Source organism: Dermacentor andersoni, chromosome 2 (genome assembly GCF_023375885.2).
Source record: "Dermacentor andersoni chromosome 2, qqDerAnde1_hic_scaffold, whole genome shotgun sequence".
NCBI lineage: Eukaryota > Metazoa > Arthropoda > Arachnida > Ixodida > Ixodidae > Dermacentor > Dermacentor andersoni.
Genome location: NC_092815.1, coordinates 77,906,805 through 77,932,977, shown reverse-complemented (window position 1 = coordinate 77,932,977; position 26,173 = coordinate 77,906,805). Strand labels below are relative to the sequence as shown.

Sequence of the window (26,173 nt, the reverse complement as noted above, 5' to 3'; positions counted from 1 at the left end):
AGCTGTCTACTAACTTGCTATTGCAATCAATGGTTTGCCTTTCAGGCAAAAGTGTGACTTCTTTTTTCATCAGAACCCTCAATATAACCGTATTATTATCTTTAGTTCTTTCTTTTTTTTCCAGTCTGAGCATTATTAAGGTGCAAAACGAAAAAGGTAAAATTTCTAAAACTTTGGAATACCTGAAAAAAACAAATGTTTTCTCAACAATGGAAGCTGGAGTCAAACTTTAAACAGTTTTAGGTAGCCAATACACATTTACATTCTTGGGAGGTGGAGAATAAATAAACAGAAATGCATTGACAATTATAATGAGCACTAAGCTTCACCTTATTTGATATTGTTTTCAAACTGTGGTGGCTTTGCTACCAACCATTTCTTCACGCACCCTTACTGGTTTACCAAACCTCGGTTCCCAATAAGACTGGCCTACTTAAGATTGCAGGAGTGTTATCTAACAATGCAAGTATAATTGCTGGCTTTGTTTAGTGTCCAATTCACACAAGCAAACTGTTCTCTAGACATTCAGACATAAGTCGAACCTCGATATAATGATATAAATATAAAATTTTTCTTGCCAATATTTGAGCATCTAACAAATAATCACTTTTAACGGAAAATTATGTAATTAAGGTATTTTCATGTCAGATGCAGCTTTATTATAATAAGGTTCGACTGTAATTGCACATAGACATAAAACATACCAGTGATCCATTGCAGATGAAACACTTTGGGCACTTCATCAGAAAAGCCTTCAGCATGTTGCCTGGAACTCCATTGGGAATTTTTTCTTAATTTTCACCTCTCTCTTTGTCGTTCAGATGCGTAAAATGCAAGTTTTTCACTTATGTGATAAAATTTGAGCCATATATGGTTTAAAACTGGCTCATTTCAGCAGCAAGTGTTGCAGTTGTGAACTGGTTGCTACATCTTAATTTTGCAAATGGGACTTCAGTAGCCTTGGAAGCTCGGTTTTACAGTGCTGCCTTTGTCATAGTATAATGAGTACTGGCTGGTCATACAGGAAGGAGGACCAACCACCACTCCGGGTGGTGAAGGGGATGACCGCTCCATCGATGGTGGTGTTCCAGACCCTGTCCGTATCATCCACAAGGACCAGGAAAGCATCTCGGCCTTCTGCATCAGTCAGGTGCCTATTGCAGCCACTGCTTTCACCTCCTGCTACTCAGCCCAGGTCCAATATGCTTTTAAAGTGAAGCATTCTCTGACTCTTACCACTGTGCATTGACAACTCTCTGGTTGAGTAAATGAGGCCGATCCCAGAGACAGTGTGATCAATACCAGTGCACAATGTGCGCTCCTGTGTTTTAATGTGATTTGTAATGTGGGCTGATCCTAGAGGTTGTGCAGCATCACAGCATCCACACGCTTTATAACATTAACCAATAGAGATAACCACAAGTTCAGGCAGAACTCATCTACGGTGACTATCCAAGTATGCAAATGGCTGTAATGCGTCGTGTATGAGGCATGTACAGCAGTTGGGATTTTCTTGCGCTTCCATCTGGACGTGCTGTGCCATCTAGCAGCACCATCACGAAGTCCACACGAAATCCTTTGAGTGCCGAGATTGTGTGACCTTTAAGATTGCACCGGTGGCACGGTGGTGGTGCGTACAAGCCATGTGCTGCTGCCGGGCTCCTCCCTCGTGCTTCTTTCTGGACATGCTGCAACACGTAGCGGCGCGCACAAAGTCAGTGTGTGGCCTCCTAGATGTCTGTTTGATCACAGCAAACAGTAAGTTCACAGGGACCGACAGAGTAGACACCCGTGTCTACTCTGTCAGTCTTTTTCAGTGCGCTGTGGGGTGTGATCACATAGACATGCATAACCAACTAGCCTAACAGTTCATCCTGAACAAACTCCTAGATGTGCGGCACACCAGTGCATGCGAACACTCAGAATTAATTCCCACTCATAATGCAGTGTACTAAAGCTTCAGGCTGCTGTGCTTGAGGAACTCGTGTGATGAGGTTTCAATTCTCCTCAGCACCATAGAAAATTTTAAGGATTCTTTTTTTTTCTTATTGAAGAGCCCGTAAAGGAGGTTAGGCCCACATTTTTTACTGCACTACTTTCAGGATCAACTCACATTTTTAGACTGCGCTATCTATGGGGTCGGCTGCAAAGAAAACTGGTCTGAAGAAGCCAAGAATGCTATTTGAATTAGTAAGTCCCCCAGCGGCATAGATCAGCAGGCCTACCGGGAAGCTATTGCTTGACTTGACAATCGTCCTACATACATGCGATTTTTCTCACTTGCAAAAGACTCTGCTCATGGTACAACCAAAGATATGGCATTCCAGAAGTGTAATCTACCAATCCAGCTTAACTGGGGCTCATCTGCTAGAGAAGCTATGACTAGACTTTGGCAATAATCTTCTAATAGTTTCTGCCGAATTTCTTAGTTTGGCAACATGAGAACCCTGCAATTACGCCTTTATGCATTAACAACAGTAGGAGCTTAAAGAACATGTCATCAATATGACAAAGATGAAGACTGTTGATGTGCCTAGGATCTTGCGTAGTTGTTGCCTGCCTCAGGTAGAGAAATATTCAAAACGTGGCTGGGACGCATGTGAACTTCACCAAGTGATTGCATGATATGGTTAGGCACTGCTGCTACACTTTAGTTTGCATTGTAATACAGTTAAACCTCGATATAATGAACTTAAGTATAACAAAATTCCTGATACAGTCTACGCTCATTATAACGGACCTGTGTACAACAGATTTTCGGATATAACAGACCATATTTCAACCTTAGTTTGGTCTGCCTCTTTTATTAATGCAACAAAGTTTGCTTTTAACGGACTGCGCTACAACGGACTATCGGCTATAGCGGACGAAATTAGTGGCAATTTTTGTCAAAATCGGCCGTATGAAACAGACTTTTGCTGTGTCAACACGGGCTGGCAACTGACTTGCGAGGGTCAGCCGACAATCGCGGCTCAATATCTTGCACACAAGGTAGGGAGGAAAGCGGGGCGAAAGCGCACCATCTCTCGCGCGCCGGGCGCAGGGGGCAGGCGAGGGCAGGCGAGGGAAAGCGGGGGGGCTCTACTCCGGTGGCCACTGTTAATGGCACAGCCGCGTGGGCGCCATCTCTTGAAAGCGATCTGCAATGTGGGCCAAGTTCGCGCCCGTGCAGGCTTCATCTTCAGAATTATCTGTGATGTGGACAAAGTGTGCCCAGTGTCGCTGGCTTCGTATGTGCTGTGCTTTCGATGTTTAGTTCGCATTGAAGCGAGAAACAGCATAAAGGTCAATTCGCTCACTGCTGCTGCCGTGCTTATCTTGCTTAATTTGCTATCGCAATCGATGCTTCGCCTTTCAGGCGAAACTGCGACTTTTTAGAGCATAGCCTTTTGGTGCCCATTCCCGTGTTCTGCGTCGCCGTCGGCCTCATCGTCGGGCATTGCTGTAACCAAGGTCATCATCCGCGCGCTTCTGCTGCCATCTATCGTGCGCGGCTTAAGTCTTGCTCTTCCCTCATTCTCCAAAGCTGGATCACGTGTTCTCGCCCATCCTCTCACCCCCTTCCTCCGCGCAGCGCCATTGCGGTGACTCTCGCCACTATCGTCCACTCTGGCCTTGCCGTCACGGTGCTGACGGCGGGCGTTCCTTGCTGCCTTGCGCATGATCCGCAGCTCTCTGCTCCTCCATCTCCGCATCGCGTGGCTGTACGGCTCTCAGTCGTGTGTCTCGCTTCCCCATTTGCGGGGCGCGTTCCTCAGTGGCATTTGTCGCCTTTGGTAGTGCTTGCGCCTGGCTGTCCTTCTCCCGCCTCCACTCTTGCCCTATACCTCCCCTTACCTGGCACAGTGCCATTGCAGTGCCTCAAAAGACAGTTAAAGCATTTCGTCCCCTTACTTCTACTTCCCACCCCAACCTTGTGTGGCCACATTGAGGCCTGTCTGTGAATGAATGTGTGTGTGACCTCTACTCAATATCCCTGTTCTCCACCCGTTTGCTCATCCTACCTCAGAAGAAACATTAAATAATAATTGCTAATCCCCCCCCCCCCCTTTTCGCAGCGGTGACCCACTATAAGATGGCGCGATGGTGCGTCGCCGGAGCACCGGCTCGATAGCGGCGGATCGCGGTGTGTGCTGCCCAATCCGAAACGCAGACCCACCTCCGTTTGGCACTGCGTGTTCTGTGTGCAGTTGCCTGTTGTTGAAATAAGGCAGCAGCTGCACTCAAAGATCGCATTACCAAGAAGAGTAATCGTAGACCTTCTTTTGCTTTTTTACTTTGGACGTTCATCGTGTACTTTTTGCAATAAAGCTGTTAGACATTGCGACGAAAGTTTCAGAAGTGAGGCATCTCGGATATTACGGATTTCAGATAAAACGGGTGTTTTTTGTAGGATTATCAGGGTTCGTTGTAATGAGAGTGACTGTATAACGAAGTATTGAAATTTTTATAACTTCTTGTCCATAGAACACCATGTATTTGAAACCTCAATATAACGAAGTCTGTTTATACACGGTTTCAATAGAAAAAAAATTTCACTACTGCCGTGAAGGAATACAGAGCCAATAAAAACTTCCATGGATGCAGATGGTCAAATGGTTGAAATACAACTGGCGGTTTGCAAATGCAGCACTCAAATCGTGCCTTACCAAGAGCGATCGCTGAAGTGGAGTGGTGTCAAGTTTCGTATAAAGCCCAAGTGCAATAAGATGCTGTCGTGCCGCCTCGCGTGCTGCAAGCGAAAGCATGCAAGCAAGCTCGCAGTAATGCAATCAAGTGTGCGAGAGTGGAAGGGAGGATGAAGCGGTGGGGGAGCAAGTTGGTTACATCTGGTTTTCTAGCATGGCAGTGGCTGCGCATGGCTGTCAGCATGGTCAAGCGCATACGCAGTCTGCGCGCCCTGCTTTAGCGGTAATCATCTGAGTGGAAAAAGAGATGGCAAGGCATCATGTGCGCCGTCTTCCCGTGCTTTCAGTACAGGAGGTTGCATAATCTCGAGTTTCCGAGACTTGTTGAAAAGCATATGAAGCATTTGCTCCTCGCCGCTGGTGCTTTTCATGGTAATGTCGTTTCACTGTGGGCGACATTATCAGCTGCGGGAGCAGAGTGGACACGAAAGCTTGGCTGGCTTCGCTTTGTGGTGCCAATGTGAAGGCATAGCTGACACGACATGAAACCATGTGTTTCGTCAACGACTCTCAAATTCAACAAAATTTATTTTTCTCATTGAAATTGGCTTTTTCCCATTACCCGATAATTCAGAAAATATTGCGGACCTTTCCACATTTCATCAATCACTCCGTATCTTACGACAAGCCCCGCATTCGCCTGAAAATCAAATCACCCTCGTCTGGATCCCAGCACACGCCGGCGTTGTCCACCCGCACCTCACCAACCTCAACGAGGTTACACACTCCGTAGCACGAGGACTAGTCAACCGTGCCGGAGACGGTGCAGGTGCACCCGCAGGGCGCGACCGCCTTACGAGATACAACGACCTTGTAAAGTCATTTTACCTCGCAAGAAGAACCTTCCCCACCCCTCACCGCAAGTTAAACAGGGCACAGGCAACCACCCTTCGCCTGCTACAGACGAATACATACCCCTCCCTCACACGCTATCACACTATATACCCCGACATCTACCCGAGCCAGACGTGCAAGGTCTGTAAAACTGAATCGGCAACACTCCCCCACATGCTGTGGGAGTGCAGAGATCAATACCAAGAGCTTAATCCCGTGACCCTCTCGTCGAGATGGCACGCCGCCCTGCGCAGCTCCCATCTCGACGACCAACTCTGGGCGACCCAGCAGGCCTACGAAGCGGCGAAGAGGCAAGACCTCGACGTCTCATCGTGGGAGGCCTAGGCCCAGCCGACAGAACTGCTGGTGTTCATTAAAGTTTACTCTCTCTCTCTCTCTCTTTCCACATAGGAAAAATTTATCAACGACTGTACTTGCTTATGTAAAAGGTCGAATTTCAATGCAATGAAATTTCAATACTATAACGAAGCAAAGTGTCAATCTTGCCCACGTCATTATGTAAGGTTTAACTGTGAATCATTCTTGTCATTGCTAAGCCATGTTCCTTAACCTTGTGCCAGTTCGTTGACTGCACAGTGGTTGGCTGTGCATTCAATTTGGTGTTATGAGGTGCTAATGTTGATCTTGTGGCATCATTACTTCCAACTGTTATCTAGTATTACTAGCATGCATCTTCAGCAGTTTATCATTTGTTTCATTCAAATGAACATGATTACTGTTAAACCTCAATATAACGAAGCTGGTAAAATCTGCAATTTACTTTGTTACATCGAAATTTTGTTACATTGAAATTCAACCTTTTATGCAAATAAGTACAGTCGCTGATAGACTTTTAGTAAAAATCTGTCTATTTTAGAAAACTGTCTATTTCATCAAAAGCTGGAACAATATGGCAAGTGTGTATTTATATTGTAGTGGACAGCGAAGTAGCCGGCAGCGAGCCAGAAGTATACACCGGTCTGACCATGTTTTGTGTATATACTTTAGCACTTTGCAACAAGCCAGCATAAGCATGTGGCCTGACATCGAGCAGGATCAGCCAGTGAAATTTGTGGCCCTTTGCGCAGGTAAACGAGGGAATCATCTCCTTGGCTACACCGAAAGAGTTGCAAGAGCTGGACATCTCAGCTCTTCTGGAGCCTGCACCATGGCTTGATGACGAGGCAGAATTTGACATTCTGGCCTTGAACAGGTTGGTTTGGGTGACATATTGCATCCCATGTCATTTTGCTGCAGCGATCTGTGCTTTCTGTCAAAATAATTATGAAAACTTTACCTGCTCCTCCGCTATTTTCTTTCCCACTTCACCCCACCATTTGCTGGAAGTGTGGCTTGGGATAAGAACAGCTCATTTGAAGAACAAGAAAAACAAACGGAGCGTAAAGGTAGAATGCTTACTGGAGGATGCTTGACCTTCAAGGGGCACTGAACCACTTTTTATCGAAGTCAAGAAATGTATTTAAAGTTATATTGGACTATTTCAGAAATACTTTGCCGCAAGAGGTACTTCAATGCGTTCAACAGATACAATCAACATCAGCAAACATTGGCAATCATTATTGGCAATCAAAGATCACATTAGCGATGCTTGCTTTCCTTCTGCAATGACTTTCGTTGCTAAGGCTATGGCGGAGCAACGTTATGCCACAACGCTACGCCTGCAGACTGTCACTGTAGCACACAGTTCAAATTTGATTTTGAATTCTCATGAAAACACCACTATTTTCAATTTTGGCACCTACGATATGTCAAACGTGGTTGTCCTCAGTGAGTCGCAGTGCACTCGGTAAGCGGACTCATCACAGCACCCTGCGGAAGCTGCGGAAGCTGCAGAAGCTGCGGCAGCTGCGGTACCTACACTACGTAACAGACCACAGCTACATGCAACTACAGGGCGTATGCGCAGCGTTTGCTTTGTGTACGACAGGGCTTGAGTGCCCACTTGTATTCATATTGTCACGAATCACAAGTGGAAGGAACTGGGAAAACAGGGCAGTACACTTTAACTATAGGCAAACTGAAAACGATTAGGCAGGGACCTCCTATTCTTTTTTGCCATGCATGAGATCATCTTTCTCTATGTGCCGCATATTGTATGTGGCATTTGCCTCCCTCCAGAGAGAGCATCGTCCCGATGCTCACCTAGTGGCAGGAGATGTGTCAGACGAAGCGGGGGCACTTCACTTCATTCCGAACAATAGGGCTTCATGCGCACAATATGCACGACTTCTGGTGGGCGCTGCCTCGCCCTGGAGGAAGCAAGACTGTCAGGGATAACCTCATAGTTCAGGTCACTGAGGCGTCGTACAACCTTGTACGGACCAAAGTACCTCCTGAGTAGCTTTTTGGAAAGCCCTCGCCGACGGTTGGGACTGCGAACCCACACTTTCTCGCCTGGCTGATATGTGATGTATCGGTGTCGTAGATTGTAATGTCGAGTGTCGTAGGCCTGTTGTCGGCTGATTCTGACGCGGGTGAGTTGTCTCGCTTCTTCAGCCCGTTGAGTGAAAGCTTCAGCGTCCGTGCCTGTATCACCGCAGTCATGTGGCAACATCGCATCGAGTATCGTCGTCACTTCACAACCATGAAGAAGGCTAAATGGTCTTTTGTGTTGTTTCCTGTTGCACAGTGTTATAAGCGAATGTGATGGACGGTGGAATGTCATCCCAATTTTTTTGTTCCACGTCTACGTACATACTCAGCATGTCCGTGATAGTCTTGTTCAAGCGTTCCGTTAGGCCGTTCATTTGCAGGTGATGGGCTGTGGTCTTTTGGTGAGCCGTGCCACTGAGGCTAAGCACTGTCTAGGAGTGTAGCCGTAAAGGCAGTCCGTCTGTCCGTTATTATCAGCGCTCGCGCACCGTGCCTCAGAACCACGTTTTCAATAAAAAATCGCGCTGCTTCAACTGCGGTGCCGCTTGGAAGGGCCTTGGTTTCTGCATAGCGTGTCAGGTAATCGGTGGCAACTATTACCCACTTATTGCCAGTATTGGAAGTCGGGAATGGTCCGAGAAGGTCTATCCCAATTTGAGCAAATGGAGTCATGGGCATTTGAACTGGTTGTAGTAGCCCAGCTGGTTTCATATGTGGTGGTTTGCGTCATTGACAATCGAGGCACGTGCGCACGTAATATTTCACAATGGTGTCAACCCTTGGCCACTAATATTTCTCTTTGACTCAAGCCAGTATTCGCGTGTAGCCGAGGTGGCAAGATGTCGGTTCATCGTGGCAGGCTAGCAAAACCTCATGACGGATAGACGTCGGGACCACGAGTAGGCAGCTTCTTTCGCTTGCAGAGAAGTTCTTGTTGTAGAAAACATCATTACGGAAGCAGAATGATGACAAGCTTCTGGCAAATGTTTTGGGCGTGCTTGTAATACAGCCTTCTAAAAATCAATTAGTGGAATCAGTTCACTGTCTTCCCACTGCTGACGAGCAGGGGTGGCCGTGTCTAGAACTCCTATAAAAGCCATGTCTTTGTCATCTTCTGTGACTTCCTGCTCAATCGGTGACCTTGAAAGACAGTCGGCGTCAGAGTGCTGTTGTTCGGACTTTTACATGACTGTTATATCGAATTCTTGAAGCCTTAGGTTCCAACGTACTAGTCCACAGGACGAATCCTTCAATTTCATCAGCCAGCAAAGTGAGTGATGATCGCTGACAACACTTAACAACGCGCTGATGCTGTGCGTGGACTCCCCTTTTGGTACTCCTGAACGTATGAAGGAACTGGTAGCAAAACTCGTCCCAGCTTGGCCAGATTTTCTTGCAATTTACAAACCACGTGCGGGCTCTGTCTTTAAGAGAGAAATACACGTAGGATAGCTTCTATCCAGCATGCCACTCATTATACTTGTCTACGCGCTCGTACTCCTCGAGCCAGTCTTCTGCATCTCCGTAGGCATTGCCGTGGATGCTCATGGGAGATCGAGGAGTCAAAAGAGTCACCTGTGCAGGGCCTGAGTCTGCCATGTCTTGGGCACTCGTGGTAACAGGCAGACTTCCTGGTAGGGGACCAAATTCTGGGCTTAGGCCTAGTAGGCGAAGGCTGGTGTGGTGAACGGGTGTTTCGACATGCAGAAAATGTCCTGGACTTGATATGTGGGACTGTTGACAGGCGTCCAAAACCACCTCCACCAGTGTCATGATTCACAAGCAGCAGGAACTGGGAAAGCAGGGCAGGACACATTAATTATAGGCAAACTGAAAACAATTGGGCAGGGACCTCGTCTTCTCTTCTGCCATGCGCGAGATCTTTGTCTTTCTCTACGTGCCACGTATTGGATGTGGCAATATGGTGCAATCTGGCCTTGCTACGTGGTGCCGACTGGCTTGTCCTGCACCAGCTTGACCGACGACTAATAGCCACACAAAACTTGCACATTGTGAAGTGCTATTGATAACTCAACACGAAGCTGAGTCTGCCAAAGCGTCTAGCCAGGAGTGGCCAGGAGTGAACATGTGCTGAAAAGCATGTGCTTGGTCAGACCTTAAGTTTTGCGTAGTTGAGGGCTAGTTGAGTGTTAAAAACTAGTCAAAATTAGCGAGACCCGACACTGATAAGCAGGGTGATCAATGTTTAATTCCTATGCGGGTGGCCACGGCCAAGCTTGATGAGACCATAGTCTGCTTCTTCCGGAAGTGCGTAATTATTATCAAAATTCAAGAGTAGATTTTCGTCTGCTTCAGCCTGTTTATTAAACTGCGTCAGTAAATATACACAGTAACAGTAGGAAGAAGCACACTGATCTAAACAACCTTCTTAGTTGGTGGCAGCTATTGGCCAATAGCAGCCACGTATGGGAATCTGCTATAGTATTACGAAATAAAGCATCCAGAAAAGAGTGAGGAGCGGGCTTCTTTTGGAAAGAGAGTGTTTGAGAGAAAGGTGACTTTGTGCTCTGCTTGAGAGTTCCACGTGCCGCGCATGACTGCAAAACTTGGCTGAAGCGTTCACAGCAGCGTATGTTAACCTCTGAATGTGTTTTTTCACCAAGCCCGAGGGGTGGTTCAGGACCCCTTTAAGCCTTGCCGAGATGGACACTGCCACTAAAGGGGTCACCATTGGGGTCACAATTGGGGTCACAATTGGGCTCAAGTGCATGCATGCTGAATGGTCAAGTTTGAATTTTCCAATGAAGGCCATTATAAGCATTGAAGTAATTAAAGTTTGGGCCTCTAGAAATGCATAGGCGCTGGTTCGGACCTTTGGTAGAGATCTAATTAACCGGAGTCAAATTAAGGAAGTCTACTGTATACAGTTAGCAAAGCACATCACAGTGTGTAATGTGGTGACAAAAGTTTCAAATGCTCAGCAAGAGAAACTTGAAACAGCATAATCTGGACTTGCATGAGTGTTTTGGCCAATGGCTTGGATTCCCACAGCCAGCAAACCAATTTGCTGATTATTTATGATCACACTGATTGTACAATTGCATATTAAAGATAATGCAAATCCAGATGTAATTTCGCATTTCTGTGTGCCACATATTGCCATGGCAAGCTACGGACAAGCCATCAAAATCAACAGGAGGCCCTTTACTGCACTGTCAGAGGCATTGCATACATTGCATACATTGCATTTCTTTCATAAAGACTCAATCGGGACCTTCCTTTCTTTTTATTCTTCTTCTTCTTTGGGGGAAGGGGGGGAGGGGGCCAGCAATTTCAGCGTGCATGTACACTTATAATGAATATTGGATGTATTAAAGGAGGCATTTGTCTGTTGGATGAAAGTTTATTTTAACAAGGCTTGACTGTATATTCTTGTGTGCTCTCTTAACAAATGGTTATAATTTTCATTGTCATACTGTGTTCGTCCTCCTACCACTCCTTTAGCTGGCAATGCTGAAATAAAAGCCACTTGCTAGTCTAACTGTGCCTTCCGATCATCTTTTTTTGATGCATTATTTTCTGAGTGCTGTGCTGTTCTGATTTATGTCATTCTCTTGCACTTGTTTGTAAACACATGTCACATGTAGATGTGAGTGACATTATTGCAGCATTCTTGCTCATGTGATAGGGCAGCGGGAGGCTCTCACGACTAAATTCAAATGAAAAAGTTTCGATGCCATCGTATTTGGGATTTACGACCCATTTTTCTGCACCTCCTGTACCATTTGTTTGCAGATGGAAACTGAGCTGTCGTTCCACTTACACTTTCAAGCACAAACGACCGCAGAAACTGTGAGATCTGCGCACATTCCTGCACAATGTGGGCACACTGTCTCCAGGCTTTCTCACACATATCACAAACAATGGACAATGCATGGTGAATGTTGGTGCTGGTACGGTTGGTGCCGGTAGCAGTCCCTGGGCTTGTGGACTGTTGTATGCATTTGCATTTCATTGCACTTTAGTTTCTTATGCAATGCCATGATATTACTTACACTGTTCATCTAACTTGCGCACATCTGGTTTCATAAATTAATGCTAAATTTGTTAGTGTGGATATGTTGTTAGTGGCATTTGCGCAATGCTTGTAATGCGTTAGTGGACTTCTGGTTTCATTCTCGCACTTTTCTCTTGCCTTAACCTCTCGAAATATAAAACTGTACGTCTGCACGGAGATGACACTAGTTTTTCTTTTCTCAAGAATTGCCAGCCTGAGAAAATGTTTCACATTATATGATAAAGCATGCTTTGAACATAATGCAAGACTTTCATTCTCCAAGCTCAGCTACTAGGCAGCAAAGGTTCGCAGTAGGTGCAAGAATGCCAGTGATGAGATCGCCACCCAGAATAGCAAAGATCATTTGGGTCAATAGTGCGAATGAGTCTAAGGGCTGGCCATGCCGAGGAGCCCTGTACTGTGAGAAATCTTATCCTGGGGCTTTCAGCCCTCACCTACAGATCTGTGTCGATACTGCATCATTGCACACATGTAGCAGCTCTGGCATGTGCACAGTTTTGGCACCTTGGTGCAATGCCTTTCAATACTATTGGAGCATTTTAGCATAGTGTGATTAGCTGTGCATGCCAGCATGGGGCCACTTGTACAGGTCACATTCCAAACCCATAGATACACCTGCATTATGCAGTGTTGGTTTGTGTCATAATCACAGTACTGTATTTTACTGCATTAAGTAATAATGTCCTAGGGAACTGAGCTTGAAAATGTCATACTCAGTGCTTATTTCAAGTCATTCACATGGGCACACAAAGGAGGTACGGTTATATTAGCAGAGGAAGATTCATAGAACTCAAGAATACATTCTGCCAACTCGAGATTAAGGGATAGTTGGCATAGTCACAATTAATTGCTAAAAATATGTGCTTGCAGTCACATTATGTTTGTGCAAGTACGGTTACTTAATGATGCTAGACATTTCATTGCAGCTACTTGCAGCTGTCTTTGGGGCTTGATTTTTGCAGAGGCTAAGGTTGAGGATGCCTACTCGCATAGTACATGTTGTAGCAATAGGAAGTTGCATGCTAACTGAACGCTGAAATATAAGGATGAGTGGGCACGTGCAGGGTCATCCAGCTTAAAAAATCACCTTATTTGAATTGAGGCCCACACAACCTTAACATTTCTTTACCTCGTGGAGTAAATGTTGCCAATATGATGCTTATTAGTCTGCGTGCCTTCATAGTAAACTTAAGCTGCTGTGGGCCTTTGAATACTTACATGTCGCACCAAAGAGTGATTGACCCTGTGCACTGGCTTGGATACACTTGGAAGCTAGATACTATTGTGCCCTAAATGTCCTCCTGAACACTGGTGTGGGCTCTCTTATTTTCTATATGCGGCAAGGATGTGCATGTGATAGTACAAGCGTTTCCATTTTCTTAGACTTTGCTATGTAAAATTTGTTTACTGCGTTCCAATCCCAAACTATACATTTTTGGTCTTTATAGGGTAGGGCTAATAATTATTTCAGTTGAAATAGTGCAGGTTATATTTGGGAAGAGCTAATAGGCAAGATGCTGCTAAGACTAATAGAAATTATAAAGAAAAATTAGCTCCAAGAGTGGCACAAATAAATGTTTGTGAGGTGGTTGTTTCTCGGTCGCACAATCACGAATTATGAAACTTTTCAGTCATTTCGTTTTCTTTATTTTTTTTTCTGTTTCAAGATTTATCTCTATGATTAGGTTCAGGATTGTACAGTTTTCAGTCTTGACGGTGTTGTGTGCACGCTGCAGGCCTCCGGAGCCCCCAGCAGGGCAAGCGTTGGACTTCCTAGTGGTGCAACACCCACTGGACCGATACAATGCCTCAGTAGGGACCGGGTTGCCTGCCGCTGCATCCTCTGCTTTCACCAGCCCTACCAGCGCCAACCCTCCCTCACTGGCTGCACAGACAGGCCGTGGTACCACTATGGTGAGCTCAGCTACAAGTTCGCCTTAGAATATGAAGTGGTCATAGCTATATGGGCTGAAATGCGTTGGGGCAAATTAACAACATTATGTTCATTTGGCCTGTAACTGAAGTTCCTATAGCTCCTATAACAGAAAGGCCTGCCGTGGGCTTGGCAAATGGATGTGACTGATCAGGCCAGCAAACCAGAAGCAAGTTATTTTACTGCAGTATGTACGGACACTCCAAGCAAAGTTTTGCCTTCATCATCACCTTGGGTGTCGGCGTTGGTGTCACCTTGAGGTTCCCTATATATTTAGGTATATGTGTGCCATATGCCACGCCATGCTATATGACATGCAGTATATGCAGGTTGTATTGCCACACCATTCTATCACTAAAGTTGCTCTTACCAGGTCTTGCATTCCTGACAAAATTATTCCTAAGAATTTTGAGAATGGCAGCCCACAAACAAATGTCATGAAACAAAACACAGACAGTGCATGCCTTTTATCTTAAATCTTCTTAGACTTAAATTATTATAAATTTGAAACAATAACAGAGCTCGAATCTGAAAATGAAGCAATTTTATTGGCGCGACTGTGCACTAACTCCGGGATTGGCCCTGGAAAGAGGTTTGAAACATATCCGATACGGAAAAGTGACGGTAAAGTCACTAAGAAAGATCTTGGCTTTAATTAATAAGCATAAACTAAATTGTCCCATGGCAGGATTCAGACAGAGACCCCCCAGCACAACAACTCGTTTTTACTTAGTCAGCTTACATTTACTTCAATTCATATTGCCACTACAGCTATGAGCCTTACAATTCATGTAATATTCTAACACTGCTATCACATTCATTGCTTTGCTCGTATGGCGAAACTGGGATATCTTTTTTATTTTATTCGCACCCCTGCACTGCTGCTGCCATTGCTGTTGTACTGATTGTAATGGACATGCCATCCAGCCGGAATAGCATTATCTAATGGCCTTTAGCAACTTAAGACCCATTCAGCAAAAGTAAAACGGTTTCTATTTGGTAGAAGCTGTTGCACCAGGCCCTGTCATGTGCTGTGTCTTGTCAGACTTTCATGCAGCTGGTAACAGTAACCAGAAATAAAGGTTTGTGATGAAGCAGTAATGCACAAAGGTATGTCTTAACCTAGTTTGGATTTTATAGTTGCCTGCCTATAGGCACACAGGTAAACAGGAAAAGTATTATTCCTCATACTGATACTCACTGGAACCATTTATGCATGCCATTTGCCAGTCTTCTTGCATAACCACTAACATCACAACCTGCATTTCATAGCAAAACATATTACCATAATCTAGTAAGCTCAGCTGTGGAACTTTTTTACGTAATTTTATCAATAGATTGGTATTCTTTTTTCCTCAAATTTAATAGATACAGCAGGTTTTAGCTCATGCATTCTGAACAAAACTATTGCGCGCACTGCAATGTAAATAATTGTACTGGGCATAGGAGGCGTCACATCTTCAGCAAATCTCATGAACAAATGTTTGTAAGAAATTTCTCCACAGGCACTAGGTCATATTGCTTAGGACATTGTGCTTTGCAGTGTAGCTCACTTGCAGAATTGCCGATAACCTGAAAGCATTTAGCACGAGTCTGTACTATATTTAGTAATCACACAGTGCTTTTTACACTCATTATTGCAAGAAAAAAAAACTTGAAATGCATTTTTTTCTTACCATTGTATTGTACTGAGCAAGTGTAGCAACCACCGCTACCTTATTTACAGTCATTGTTCACAGATGCTTTTTGGTGTGATTAACCACATACTAACCTTGTTGTCTTGCTAATCCTTATGCATTTCTTCCCTTCCTTCTTCCTTCCTTTGAATATAATTTACAAAATCATGGCATTTTGCACCCCCAAACTAAACACCACCCTCCCTTTTTGTTGGCATTTTCAAAAAAAAAAAAAATCTAACTACTCCTAAAAGATGAAAGGGCTGAATTTCCCTGGGAGCACTAACGCCCACTTCTGTCAGATTGTCCTCGAGGGAAGCCGTCTCATGATCAAGCCGGTGAGTTGTAGGTTTGTGGAATAAGCACAGGATTGCTGGTCTGCCCCTGCCTCTGCACTCTGGCTCCTTTTGCCGCTCTGTTGGCATTATTCAGCCTTGGTTTCAAGTGGTGTCGATGCACGGTCAGTGCATGTCAGCATGCTCGCTGTTGGCATGCCTCGCACAGCTGTAGGGCCAGCATGTTCAGGAACTGTAGACGTGGCATGCTTGTTTTGTTCAGATATATTTGCAGGCAGGAGCTAGTTGAAATGCTTAGGTAGTATAATGGCTTGTTGTACTGGCAGCACCCAAGTGAACTACTACCGCCACTTTATGACCACCACTTTGTGACTAACACTTTATGATTAACACTTTATGATAATGAGTGAGAATATTGAATAAACGGAACTTAGGGACTCTATATTTTGTTAAAGCATTGGGAAACGCTTTTCTTGGCCAGGTAAAAGCAAGGAAACTGAAAGTGAATGAAAAGACAGTCTCCTGCAAGTGGGAGCCGAATCTACATCTTATGCATTATGAGTATGATGCTCCACCATTGAGCTTCTGCAGCAGCCATCCTTCTCATCACTAACCTAACGCAACAGCAAAGTCTCTTGAATATGTACTGCATCTGGTTCTAAGAGTGTTAGTCAGCGTCACTTGTGGCCATCCTTTGAACCGATGGTGTTATAGTATGTCAGCATCTCTTAAGCTGAAGAGAGCAGGTACCAAGAAAGGGTTATATCATAGCACTTGTTATCCACAGTCACTAGAGGCCTGTGGCTTGTATGCTTTCCCACATAAGCACTTAACAGAACTAATTTAATTATGGGGTTTTACGTGCCAAAATCACAATCTGATTATGAGGCACGCCGTAGTGGGGGACTCCAGAAGTTTGGACCACCTGGGGTTCTTTAAAGTGCACCTAAATCTAAGTAGACAGGTGTTTTCGCATTTCACCCCCATAGAAATTCGGCCGCTGTGGCCATGATTCAATGCCGCAACCCTTAACAGAACGAAACCCTTAATGACAAGGCTTTAGTAGCAATGAATGGTGGGCTGAAAAGAGCAGGTATTGAGAATAGTTACTGTTGTAGCACTCAGTGACCACAATAACTATGGACATTTATTGTGAGCAACATACTCTCCCTTGTAGACAGGTAAGTGTAAGAGGAAGAAAATAATTGATTAACAAAAGTGTGCTATGTGTACTTGAAGTTGCATGTCACCGATAAAAGTGTGCAAAAATAAATCAAGACTCTCTTTACAAACAGTTGCATACAAATATATTTGCTAAAGATACACTAATCTGACAACTCCATGTGTCAGCCTAATTGTGGTCATTTCACAAGTGCTGATGAATATGGAAATGCAAATATAGGCTCACATTTATTTTAACTCATTTGTGTTTCAAGTTTAAAGCGATAGCATATGATGTTTATTTGTCACTGTCCACTGAGAAATTGCACAAATTGGATAAGAATATGAAAGAAAAAGAAACAGAGCATGCATTCTCAGTGTTTGATCTGTGCTTTTCTCGGATTGTTTTGTGTCTCTGTGAGAGAGGCCAAACAATGGTTCTTCAGCAAGAAGAAGCCCTTGTGCCATATATAGCGTGTGTGGTAATCAGTGGATTAATGAAGCATAACCTGAGCGTCCAGCCTGGGCTACGTTCGTCACCCTATATTAGTGTGGTTGGTGCACAGAGCAACTAAGCTGCCGTTAGAATAATTAAGGCGATGAATGATGCTGTTAAGCGAATGGCTGTGGTGTTTTTCACCATCTTCGGTAGCCTGTAGGCTTCACCACATTGCAGCATATCACAATGGTTGCGCACTCAAATTGTTGCATTTCGTTCATTGAGGACCCGCCATTTCCTTCATGATGTCGAACAGCAGTATAAGATGGCATGTAGTACTACATACTCTGACACTGCCGCATGTTCTTGGGCATCTGTTCTGTTGGTCTGAATTATGTTGCCTTTTCAGTGTTTCTTTCTGTCACTCTGCTTCTTGCATGATGTCTAAAAATGTGGTTCTCATTTTTTTTATTAGTTATCTTGTCTTCATCAGTTGAAGACATTTCTACTTGAAAAACGGTTTTGTATTGCAGCATTTTATACAAATACATCATTGCTTTGGTGATTGGTTCCCCAGTAGGAAAACTACTGAGAACATGAGGAGAGTGCACACATACATTTGCATGCATGATGTTGTGGTGACCAGCGCATCCCATGCATTGATTGAGCTTTACGTTATGTTGTGTAGTCAGTATGATACTGCCCAAGTTCATTGTAGTTCCATTATTATAGGGCTAAAAAGAAAAATGAAAGGGTACATTAATTAAATTCTTGTGTAAACCTCTGCAAGCTCTTAATCTAATCATTAGCAATTCTGTTTCTACAATGTAAATGTTACTAGTTAAGGCAAAATAGTACTAGCAAAACTTCCTTGTTTTTTTTAAAGGTACACTCATTGTGGCCTTCTATCTTCTTGAAGGCTTGTTTCAGATGGGGTTGAGTACCAACATGCCACCACATGTTTTGAGTGTTTCAAAATGGAGTGGTTTGTTTTTCTTGCTTCCAGCTAAAACGACACCGTGTGGACTCAGTACGACGGCTGGCATCCCACCCAGTGCTCCCACTTTGTAAGCTGCCAACATTTTTTGTTGCTGGTTCTTTGGTGATATCAGGCTTATACTTGTGTGGCTTTGTTTGCATCAGTTTGTAGTGTCATTGTATACTATGCACTGCTGACTTCAATTTCAGCGTGTGTAGTCCTATTGCTGTCATGATGACCACTAAAGTCATCAGAGTTGCTTGTGAAAGAGCTGATCAGTCCTCTGTTCTTGAAAAAACAAATTGTTCAGTAGGCAACAAATGTTTACAACCCCCTGGTGTATGGACTTAGAAACCTATGGTAAACAGCGCAAGTTGACACACAGGTTGAAAAGGGTACACACAAGGACACAACTGGGAAGATAAGAAAAATTCTGCAGAAACACTTACTGCTTACATGTGAGAATGTGAAAGCATTATAATTGCTTAGTTGAAATGTTTTCGATTGTTACTTTCGACATGCATGACAGTTCTTTCTGATGCTGCGGTGTGTGTGTGTGTGATTGCATATACGTTGGCCACAGTCTGGAAATATTCCAACCATTTCGCAGCAGATTCACAGCTGCTGCTGAGGTTGACGCTTCGGAGTGCATCCCAGTAGACACAGTACTAATGAAATCTGAAGAGCTAGTGACGCGCGGGTGGCAGCGACGTGACGTGTGCAATGACACACATACTAGGCACGTCTCATTTTATACATTTATGATTTGACGTCGAGGGTGCATCGCAGTAGACACAGCATTGATGAAACCTGAAGAGCCAGTGACACTTGGGACGTAGTGACAGAGGCAGTGACATGACATGTGCAATGACGCACACACTAGTCACAGCTTTGGTCAACTGTAACCATGGAGCCACCGCGGTGTCTGGGAAGCGTGCTCGTCTCGCACCTCGGAGGTCCAAGTTCAATTCCTACCCAGACTGACATGTACTGAATTTTCTACGCAATTCTATTAATTGACTTTGTCTACAGAAACATGCCTGACAAATTTGATGTCAATCCGAGCATTTTTACATGTTTTTACTCTTTGCGCCGTCAGCCATGATGGTGCCATCTTTCGGTCATGCTGACGACGACAACGTCGAATTTTCGTGTAATGGGGCATATAATGCTTTCGCATTAAAGGTCCCCTTGTAAGAACTATCCAGTTAATGGTTGAGATGAGTGTCTGGCAGAGCCCGTGTTCATCAATATATCTGAACCTAAGCCAAGTAGGCTGCCCGAAACTACATTCACAGCTCTGAGGTCCACAATAAATTAAAAAACTAAAAATTCTCATGCCTGCTGACCCAAACTCCCAAACTGTCACTGTCCTCGACATCTTGAAGCCAAGTAGTGGGCAGATCTCATCACAAGGGATAACATCAAAAATGGCTTTTGACATGTTATACTTCCTTCACCTGATTGGCAGTTTTAACACAACTCTCAATGTGAATTGAAAAGTGTACTTTCAGTGCAAAGAATGTGGAGTTAGGTTAGAGGAGATTATTGAGCTTGGATTGAGGGCATGTACAAAAGCTCGACGAGCATACCCTCTTGAGCAAGCACCAGTATTGCCTTATTTATTCTGTGCTTGCCCAGCTTACGCTCAACATGCCATTCATTCTTAAGCTCTGCAGCTTAGTTCAACAAGCAGTTGAAGTGCTTGGTTCACTCTCAATATATGCCTGTGTGCTCTCATAATCTTCATTGCCTGCTTGCAAGAGTCTTTCATACTTTATATATATATATATATATATATATATATATATATATATATATATATATATATCCTATTGACTTCACTGTTTGTAAGCTCACCATATGACATGGCTTATATCTGTCCTGCACACTCTTCAAAGATGGGTTACCAATCTTGTTACATTTTTAAGTGTATATACAACTTGCTGAACAACAAGTTTATTTGCATATGTGCCATAAAGTGAACTCTCTGATACTGACACATTGTGCCTACGTGGGCTACATGGGCTATCATACTGGAATGAAATCCGAATGGCAGAAAGGCAAATAGAATAGTTCCTGCTCATAATTACTTGAAATCACGATGCATGATTGTTGTGTAGCAGGAAAATAAATGCACTCTAGCCCCCAAACTCTGGGCAGTGGTTTTCTCAGGTTTGCAGTTGATTCCAGCATGATAGTACACCTTCTGTTCTTGTTTCTCAATGCATGGCAGTTGATTTCCCTGGTTCATACTTTGCAGCACTTAATCACTCTGCATACATACATTTACCTCCCCTGCTCCAAATGAAATTGTTTTGTGCAATGACATTGTGATTGTGGCACTGTTTCAGACCTCTCTGGCTGCCAGGATGGCTCTGTGAGCCTCTGGGAATGGGGCCATGCACAGCCTGTGTCCACACCAAGGCTGGCGGGCACGTTTGCCAAAGTGACCAGCCTGCTTTTCAACCAGCAAGGGAACAAGGCGAGAAGCCTTCACGTTCATGTCTTTTACTGCTATACCTGTTGTGGGTTGTGCCTCACAGTCTTTAGAGGGCCCTTCACCAGGCCCCATAGAAAATGTTGTTTATACATGATGATGGTAACGATTTATCGGCATCCCTTCTGAATTGGGGCGGGGACAAATCGTCACCTAAACTGCTCGTGTTACTCAGGTATGCTATCAATGATTTTCCTTCTAACATTCTTGTATACATCTCCAGAGTTGTTCCCAGAAAATTTTGAGAGTTGGACATTTGAGGACTTGGGGGGGGGGGGCAAACACGTACTGAATAATGACAACACAACAGACGTTCGAGCACATTCACACAACGCAACAGTGCAAGACACTTTATTTCTGCGCTCCGGACATACAGTAATACCACGTAGAGTAGATGTAGAGTGCCGTCTAGGGAGCATTTTATCACAAGCATTATTCAAATTGTTTCTTTATTAGAGAAGATAAGAGAAACTGAACTGTCGTGTTGCCATTATGCCAAGAGGCAAGCTTTGCTGCCAGCAAACAGCCTTTCTCTTTTCCTTTTCATATCTCGAAAAATAGGCTAAATAAAAGTTTTCCGCAGCACCAAACCATTTCCCATACGTGCCATGCATTTATTGCCCTTTATCTCGAAGTATTTTTAGGCTGAATTGCGAATATCTTGAAATCTTGACTGAGAGTGGAACAAAAATTACACCGCCGGACCGTTTAACAAGTCTCACCCGAGGCTACAAATGGAGAGGATGGTCAAGATGATGGCGACAAAGGACCTTGAGAGGTGCCGACATTAGCCAAAAAAAAAAGCATGCTTCGCTTCTTGTGAAATAAAGTTGAGTGCAGTGGCGGGAACAGTCAGCTCATGCGATGTGTGAAGCAGCTCGAGGATGCCTTTCTAGGTCCAAGTGCCCAGAATAGAACCCCCAACCATACTGCTACAGCGTTCTAGAGGTCTAGTACTGCAATCGTCCGCAATTACCACCAGCTTCCCAGCCTGCGTTTCCGGCTCGTGAACGTTTGTGTCTGCTTCCCACCGGTGTCCACGCTTGCGTGCAACAGCACACTTGTGGAAGCCGGCCCCTTGTGCTAATAGCTTCCACTACATAGGCACAGAAAGTTGTCCCCGAGTACATCAAATTTGAAGTCCGAGAGGTGAGTTGTGGTGGACGGATAGTCAAATAAGTGGGTGGTTGGCTGAAGTGTTAGGCGCCAAAACCACTGCCACCCACCATGGGGAGAGCCCTGATCTCTTTAATCTTCTCTATCTACCTTGTACCGCTGCCTATGCCTGTATTGGATCCGGTCGTATCATTCTCTTCCCTGCTTTTTTTTTACCAATACTCTAAATGTCTCTTGTTTATCTCATCTGCCGACTGGTTGATACTTTCATCTACTTTAAATCCAAGCGCTTCTGGAAGGTGTGCGTTATGTATTGGTCTCGCTGGGTGAATCCCTTCGCATTCCATTAGGATGTGCCGAGTGGTCTGCAGATTTTTGCTGCAGCATACACATGCCTCTTCTAATTGCAAATATTTGCTCTGGTATGTTTTTGTCCTTAGGCAACCAGCTGGAGCCTCAAATAGCAAGGCACTTCGGAAAGCAATACACTTGAAGATGTAGAGTGCCGTCTAGGGAGAATTTTATCACAAGCATTATTCAAATTGGTTCATTATTAGAGGAGATAAGAGAAACTGAACTGTCGTGTTGCCATTATGCCAAGAGGCAAGCTTTGCTGCCAGCAAACAGCCTTTCTCTTTTCCTCGACTAACTTCTACAAGTGACATTTCTTCCCTGCTTTCTCCCATACCGAAGTCGAGAAACCACATCACATTTTGTGTCACGAACACCACCTCTTCTTTTTTCTTATTTTCCTTTCGTGCAGCTTGGCGCACTTCCAGCGGTAATTTTGTTTGTCCTGCACTGGATGACTTACCGAAGTCACGTGCCATAATTGGCGATGTATGACCTAAAGGCGTTTATGCATGTGACCTTGATTCTGCAGCAGTAAGAAGGGCTCTCTGGAGAGGAAGGGTGCATTAGGCTTTTTCATTTAAATTTTCAGCCGTTTTTGCACCATGCAGCAGTTGGATACATTGCAGACTCTATTGTCAGTGCATGATCTGTTCACCATGCTTGGCTGTTTGCAATGCCTAGACCTGAAGAGGGGCCCTTGAAGTAGTGTTTGGTGTTAGAAGAGAATGCCAGAAAGAGTTACATCGTTTTCGTATGATTTGGTCTACAATGTCTTGAAGTGCATTCTCATAGCACAACCTCAGAGCCGTGACAACTTTCTCAGCACCGCTCTCGATACTAACATTGGGCAAATCATGAAAGCAGTGGTGTTGATCATGCCTAAAAAAACATGAAGATAATCTAATAAACTCTTCACAGCTGTTTGCCGTAAAAAAACAGTGCTAAAAATGACCGAGAAGGAAGGAAGGAAGTCGGCACACACACTGTACTTGAAAGATGGTAATTGTGCTATTGTACTGCAATGTATCGCTCATGTTGATGAGGTAAAAATAAGCATTTCGTTTCTATGTCTACTTCTCAGTGCAGGACAGGTGATTGGTTCTTGTACAGCGACTTGCATATTATGCCTAAAATGTTCAGAAAAAGGATTTTGAGCTTACTGTTGTACCTTTCTTGCTCAAATTTAGCAGAAAAATTGCGTATTAGAGTTTATGTGGTTTGGTGCAATACTTGGTGCAGTTATTGCCTGGTTATTAAGAAAAAAATTAGGGGTGTGCAGAACTTCGAATATTATCGAATATTATATTTTTAATATTCGTATTCAATTCAAGAATAGATATTCGGTTGGATACGTATAGTTGAGTCAAATTGAATATATTGCTGGCTGTGCGGGAGCAAACACAGTCCTTAGCATTTGTTTATATCTAATCTAAGGATATTGTGCTGAATTTTGGGACGATTTCGTGCTGCTAGTGAAATTTCGCCTGTAAAGCACACTTAGCCACTAAACGGGGAAATCCAGCCTCTCAGTCACAAAGGGCATGGGTTTGCAAACGGCAAGGGTGCACGTTTTTTCTTCTCTATTCTTCATTTTATTTTTTATTTTTTTGCAGCGCCACCCTCCTATTTTGAGCTTATTGCTTGACAGCAAGTGCGATGAGTGACGACTGGCACAGGGTCAAATTCCTCAGAGTTTACGGGCATTTGATGCAGTATAATAGGGCACAGGCTGGCGAGGACAGCTAATGGGAATTACTAAGTTTTCCAAGTTAACATGAGACAAATACACAATGTTTTAGTATAACGGCTTGCTAGTCTAGTTTTTAACGTTGATAATACAATTGCAATGTTCCAGCATAACACTTTAACTCAACTTGCTAATAAATGCATATGCATATAATTATTTGATATGCAATATTCAAGGCTCAGTATTTGTGTTAGAAAATCGTGATATTCGCATACCCCTAAAAAAAATACAAACTTTCCTTCGCTTATGGGGATGTAAACTGCTGCCATGTCGGTGCAAGAATAAAGTTGTAATCCCACCTGTTGGCAGCTGCAGAAAGTAACTGTTCAGGGAGGGTTGCCGCCTGTACCAGAGGAGTGGCCAACACACAGCAAGCCTCCCAGAACGGCTACTTTCTGCAGCTGCTGATATGTGGCAACATAACTTAATGCTTGCATCGACGTCGCAGCAGTTTGTATCCCCATAAGCGAAGGCAACTGCATTTTTTTTTCTTGGTAACCAGGCAAATAACTGTAGCAAGTGTTACACTAAACAACATAAACTCCAAAATGCAATTTTTTGGCAAAATTTTAGCAAGAACAGTGCAGCAGTAAGCGCAAAATCTTTTTTCAAACATTTTGGGCAAGATATGCATGCTCCTGGAGCATGGAAAATTATTGGAGAATTGCTTACTTAATGCAAGTCAATACAAAATATTTCTATTAAAAAGTAAGCATTTAGGGCTTCTGTTTATAAAATACCTGTTCCATGCAAAATACCTGTTCCATGCTGTACTCCCAACTCAAAGATTCACAGTGGGAAAATTCTTGCTTGCTGTATGATGTCAGTTCCTTCTTTATTAAACCATGATGGCATAATTGCAGTGGAACATTCACATGCATTGTTATTTTGGTCGTACAGAAAATGTGGTTACAGCCTCCCATATATGTGTGAATACTGAATGCAGTCAAGTGCTCACAAAACATTGGTAATGTACCCAAATTGTCTGCAATGGCTGATATTTTGCTGCTCAGCACTTCGTATCTGACTTCATTTTCGACTCTGGCTACCACGTCGCAAGGAGGGCTGGGTGCGAGAATGCACATGGGCTGAAGTTATGATGCACCTTAAACAATGCTAAAATGATTCAAACTACTGTGGAGCACTCTCTCCTTCCTTTACAAGCTTTGATACATAAAGCCCCCATTGGAATTTATTATTTGTGGAAATAAAGGCCCTTTAGCTGGCCGTTTAGGAAAATAAGCCAGTGTTCTGCTTGAATGCATATATTGGCGCACATATAAATTGTTTGTTTTCTGTGACCGTTTTTCACAAGCCAATCTCTGTTACAATGTGATTGCTCAGCGCAAGATGTGCCTTTCTGTATCAGAAGTTTCTCTAATGCTATCACTGGTTTTATCTGTTGTCTTTTGCCAGTGAATCTTGTGTAATCAGATTGTATGTGCGACAGAAATTGTTAGTGCTTTCCGGATGGTACATGGGCACCAGCAATTACTCTTGAACTTTTAGCGAGTTATGTGTAAAGGTAGGCGCACCTGACCCATAGGTCAAATGTTGTAATCAGCACATGTCTGCACCGCTATCATTGTGCTGAGTGTTACTTGTTTTGCTGGGCACAGGTTCGTCTAATATATAGTTAGTTTTGTGACTTGTGTTGTGCCACTGGGGGGAGGGGGAGCAGGAGTGCTTCACAGTCATTACAATGTGACTATATGCTGCAGTGTATGTTATTTACATTGTAGATTCCTTTGTTTCACTGGGAGATGTAATACCTAACATGTCTAATTTTTTTTTTTTTAAATTGCAGTTTGGCGTCACTGATGGTGATGGAAACCTGAGCCTGTGGCAAGTCAGCATGACATCCACAAATGCCAAGCCCTTTTTTGTAAGTGTCTCATTTTGCTGTCTCTTGTAAATCCAATAACTCTACCTACATTAGTAGTTTCTTTCACAGTATTAGTTTGAAGGCACCTCAGGAAAAAAATAGTCAGTTTAAATGAGCCATTATTTCCACACA

At 43.8% G+C, this 26,173-nt stretch overlaps 1 protein-coding gene across 5 annotated transcripts in view; it reads left to right on the top strand.

Moving 5' to 3' along the window:
* Rbcn-3A (rabconnectin-3 alpha) overlaps positions 1–26,173 on the top strand; it is a 177,208-nt gene that overhangs the window by 144,213 nt on the left and 6,822 nt on the right. For 4 of the 5 annotated variants that reach the window (XM_055076936.2, XM_055076938.2, XM_055076937.2 and 1 more), the window contains 7 exons: positions 1,025–1,150; positions 6,611–6,735; positions 13,692–13,869; positions 15,819–15,902; positions 18,467–18,527; positions 20,794–20,924; positions 25,964–26,041. In XM_055076936.2, coding sequence (XP_054932911.2) covers positions 1,025–1,150; positions 6,611–6,735; positions 13,692–13,869; positions 15,819–15,902; positions 18,467–18,527; positions 20,794–20,924; positions 25,964–26,041 — 783 coding nt within the window. The remainder of the gene's footprint in view (positions 1–1,024; positions 1,151–6,610; positions 6,736–13,691; positions 13,870–15,818; positions 15,903–18,466; positions 18,528–20,793; positions 20,925–25,963; positions 26,042–26,173) is intronic. The other variant, XM_055076939.2, reaches the window with a different exon arrangement.